The sequence below is a fragment of the Blennius ocellaris genome (genome assembly GCF_963422515.1).
Source record: "Blennius ocellaris genome assembly, chromosome: 14".
NCBI lineage: Eukaryota > Metazoa > Chordata > Actinopteri > Blenniiformes > Blenniidae > Blennius > Blennius ocellaris.
In genome coordinates this window covers 5,917,208-5,919,812 of record NC_137663.1, presented here as the reverse complement: position 1 = coordinate 5,919,812, position 2,605 = coordinate 5,917,208, and the positions used below count along the sequence as shown (strand labels likewise).

The window sequence follows — 2,605 nt, the reverse complement described above, 5'->3', positions numbered from 1 at the left end:
TAAAACACACCTCTCTCTCTCTCTGTGTGTGTGTGTGTGTGTGTGTGTGTGTGTGTGTGTGTGTGTGTGTGTGTGTGTGTGTGTGTGTGTGTGTGTGTGTGTGTGTGTGTGTGTGTGTGTGTGTGTGTGTGTGTGTGTGTTAGTGTCCAGCTGCCACATGCCAGTGGCCTCAACTTTGTTCTATTTCTGCGGCGAGACACTTAGTCATGGTCTTTATAAAGCGGGTTGAAAACACACACACACACACACACACACACACACACACACACACACACACACACACACACACACACACACACACACACACACACACACACACACACACACACACACACACACACACACAGAGGAACGCTGCTGGAAGCTTCTGGTGGGGGTGTCAGTGGGTGACTGTATATAAACAGGAGCCAGGAGTCCGTCAGGCACAGACAGACAGAAGATCACAGACAGACAGAAGATCACAGACAGACAGAAGATCACAGACGGACAGAAGATCACAGACAGACAGAAGGTCACAGACGGACAGAAGATCACAGACAGACAGAAACAGTTCCCTCTGTGTCGCCCCCATCGCCCTCCGGAAAGGATGTTGTGTCCCAGCGTTTTCCAGACCACCGCGCCCGTCGCCATGAGTCCCTTCATGGATTTCCACTGGCCGATCCGCAGCCTGTGGCCCGAGACCAGGCCCTTGTTCTACCAGATGGAGCAGGAGATGGTGCGCCACCTGCAGGAGATGAGGCAGAGCATGGAGTTCATGGAGAGGCTCCACCAGAAGATCTTCGAGGAGATCGACCACTCCTCCTCCTCCTCCACCTTCCTGCCCATCGCCTTCCAGGAGCTGGGGAGGGACGGCGGCAGCTTCGCCCTGAGTCTGGACACCAAGGAGTTTTCCCCCGAGGAGCTGTCAGTCAAACAGGTGGGCGGGAGCCTGTTGATCCTCATACAACCATTGAGAAATGCCCAGAAATATAGACTTTTATTTCTATATAGTCCATTTACTCATTAAACTACTTTATTTCTATATACTTATTTTACTCTTTAAGTAATGTGTATGCCCACACAAATAACTTTTTTCTTGAAATACTGTCTTTAATATGAGCAAAGAAATACAGATATTAAATGATTCTTTTATTTTTTTATCATGATTATTGTATATTGCAAAACAGTAGACTTGTATGTGGGTTTTTTTTTAACTCATACAATTACTTTTTTGTAAAATATAACGATTTGACACAAACAAATGTTGATGTTTTGTATAAAATAACATTGTAGGAAAACACAAAAGCACACAACAGTGCTGGGGGGGGGGGGGGCTCATTGACACATTATATCTACATTGTAGCATTAAAACTGATGCTAACGTGTGAACTTGTGTGCGGTGCAGGTGGGCCGCCGGCTGCGGGTGAGCGGGCGGTCTGAGAAGAAGCAGGAGGACCCCCGGGGCTCGTACTCCTACAGGTGCCAGGAGTTCCGGCAGGAGCTGGACCTCCCGGACGGCGTGGACCCCGAGACCGTCACCTGCTCGCTGGTGGGCGGCCGGCTGCAGATCCAGGCGCCGCGCGAGAAGACGGCGGCCGACGGGAAGGAGAGGATCGTCCCCATCAGCGTGGCCTCGGCCCCCGCCATCACCTCCACCTCCACCTGCACCTCCACCTGCACCTCCAGCAGCTCGGAGCCAGCCGGGGGCCCCTCCCCCTCAGAGAGCCACCCCACAGAGAAGAACTGAAGCTTTACTGAAGTTCTGTGGGGTTTTTTTTTGTTTTGTTTTGTTTTTTGTCGGGAACATGAATCGCACTTTGATGTTTAACTGATTCGGATCAACTTGTCGCTGCATATTTTAGTTTCTATTAATACGTCTTTAAAAAGCCATATTCCGGACTCATGACTGTCTAGCTAATTGTATATTAATGACATTTTTTGTGTATTTATTTTAATAATTATCTATGGCCAAACACACTGAAACACTCTACTTTGATCTACTTTGTCTTTTGCTTGGATGTTTTAACAATAGTTTTAGAATGTCTGAATCTTCAGCGGAAATAAAGAGCGACCTGATATGAACAACTGTTTTGGTTTTTTTTTCTCGAAAAGAATTATACAATTTTCACAAATTATGAAAGTTTTTGTTTCAAAAACTTTCAGGAGGATTTAGGATTTCACATCATATAATCTTTGTTTGTAATCCCCACCAAAGTACTTTCTTTCTTTGGACTTTTTCCACTTTGAAGCTATTTCTCATCATCTTTTGTCTAAATTGTCTTAAAACATTTTTTTTTATCAGAATCCAGCAAAAAGAAATGTGTGAAAGAAATGTTCTCTGCCATTTAGGACTTTTTGAAATGACCACCAAGTTTTTTCATGCTTTCAAACGTTATTCTACCATTATGAGACATTTCAAAACTTTTAAATTTGCCAAAACTGTTCTAGCTCAAGACTTTTCCTCATTAAAATGTATTTTTAATTGTAAAAAAATAGGCATAAATACAATTCCCTAAACTGGTTCCTATCATATTCATCAGACAAATTCCACTTGGTTCATGTTAATGACTCTTCAGCCCAGAATTAAGTTAACCCTGGAGTTCCCCAGGGTTCTGTGTTCAGATCC

At 44.8% G+C, this 2,605-nt stretch overlaps 1 protein-coding gene across 1 annotated transcript; it reads left to right on the top strand.

The window, feature by feature from the left end:
• Window positions 1-429: 429 nt before the first annotated feature.
• hspb9l (heat shock protein, alpha-crystallin-related, b9-like) lies at window positions 430-2,058 on the top strand. The gene is made up of 2 exons (XM_080509321.1): window positions 430-916; window positions 1,385-2,058. Exons 1-2 carry the CDS (start codon window positions 587-589, stop codon window positions 1,724-1,726), a joined length of 672 nt encoding a protein of 223 aa, XP_080365447.1. The 5' UTR covers window positions 430-586; the 3' UTR covers window positions 1,727-2,058.
• The last annotated feature ends 547 nt before the right edge of the window (window positions 2,059-2,605 follow it).